The sequence below is a fragment of the Nematolebias whitei genome, chromosome 7 (assembly GCF_014905685.2).
Source record: "Nematolebias whitei isolate Nwh7 chromosome 7, NemWhi1, whole genome shotgun sequence".
Taxonomy (NCBI): domain Eukaryota; kingdom Metazoa; phylum Chordata; class Actinopteri; order Cyprinodontiformes; family Rivulidae; genus Nematolebias; species Nematolebias whitei.
In genome coordinates, this window is record NC_056504.1 from 46,440,701 (window position 1) to 46,441,801 (window position 1,101).

General features: G+C 32.7%; 1 protein-coding gene across 1 annotated transcript in view; it reads left to right on the plus strand.

Annotated features, from left to right (window-relative positions):
• Positions 1–465: 465 nt before the first annotated feature.
• Positions 466–1,101, plus strand: part of pnp4a (purine nucleoside phosphorylase 4a) — an 8,321-nt gene continuing 7,685 nt past the window's right edge. The window contains exon 1 of the mRNA XM_037679673.1: positions 466–611. Within this exon, the coding sequence (XP_037535601.1) occupies positions 589–611 (23 nt within the window). The 5' untranslated portion in view covers positions 466–588. The remainder of the gene's footprint in view (positions 612–1,101) is intronic.

The following is a 1,101-nucleotide window of genomic DNA, read 5'->3' on the forward strand; positions in this document are numbered from 1 at the left end:
TTGTTGACCTGTTTTCTGTCATTTCGGCTGTTTCTGTATGTTGCATGGTTGCAATTTTGCCAACAAAGTTTTAATTTAAAGACACACCAACCATCAACAGGAGATAAAACTGTACAGATTTTGCTTCTTACTACAGGAGGGTTTTTTTCAGTCTTCGTGACTTTACTCTGAGTTCTTATAAATGATCAGTAATCTTAAAATAGATCAATTCAAATAGTTGTAGTTTTCTTAAGTAAATAAGATGTGTTGCTGTAAGTGCAGGCGTGATGTAAAACCTGACGGTCATTATACAGTGAGACATAAAAAATGTCAAGAATTCACACACACACAGAAATGAACACACATTTTTGTTGCTGTTTTACTGCGACCCCATTGGCTGCTTGTGATAAATGGTTGAGTTGTTAGCCAATCAGAAGCATGTGACCGGTGAATATGTAGGCTGATCAGAATCCGCCAGCCCAGTATCACCGTTTCCTCATTTCACACACACCATCACACACACACACTCACACACACATCTGTAAATAGGCTGCTAGTAAACACACACACACACACAAGTCACCGTCAGTCATCATCAACCATCTCATCATGCACAGCAAAGAGCAGATCAGGTGAGAAAATGTCCCTAAATTATTGCTTTTCTGACCAACGTTTGTCTGTTTTATAACTTTAAGTTTCTTAAAATATTTCAGATATATGTTTAGTAATTTTTTTTTAAAGGCTTGTTTCTGTTGTGTAACCTTTTTCACATCTGTTACAATTTAAATTGATTTATTAAACAACAAAACAAAAAGATTTTTAGCAACATTTTTTTCCTGTTCTAGTTGGGTTCACTTAAGTAGCACTGCAGCCCACAATTCAGAGTAGAGTTGCAAAAAATGTAATAAAAGTAAATAAACCAAACTTTAACTACATTTTGGCCTAATCATAAGATACAAAGGCAAAGCAAAACAACAATTTGTGGACATGTTCTTCCAGAGTACGTGTATATATATTATATATATATATAATATATATATATAATATATATAATATATATATATATATATATATGTGTGTGTATATATATGTATATATGTGTGTATATATATGTATATATGT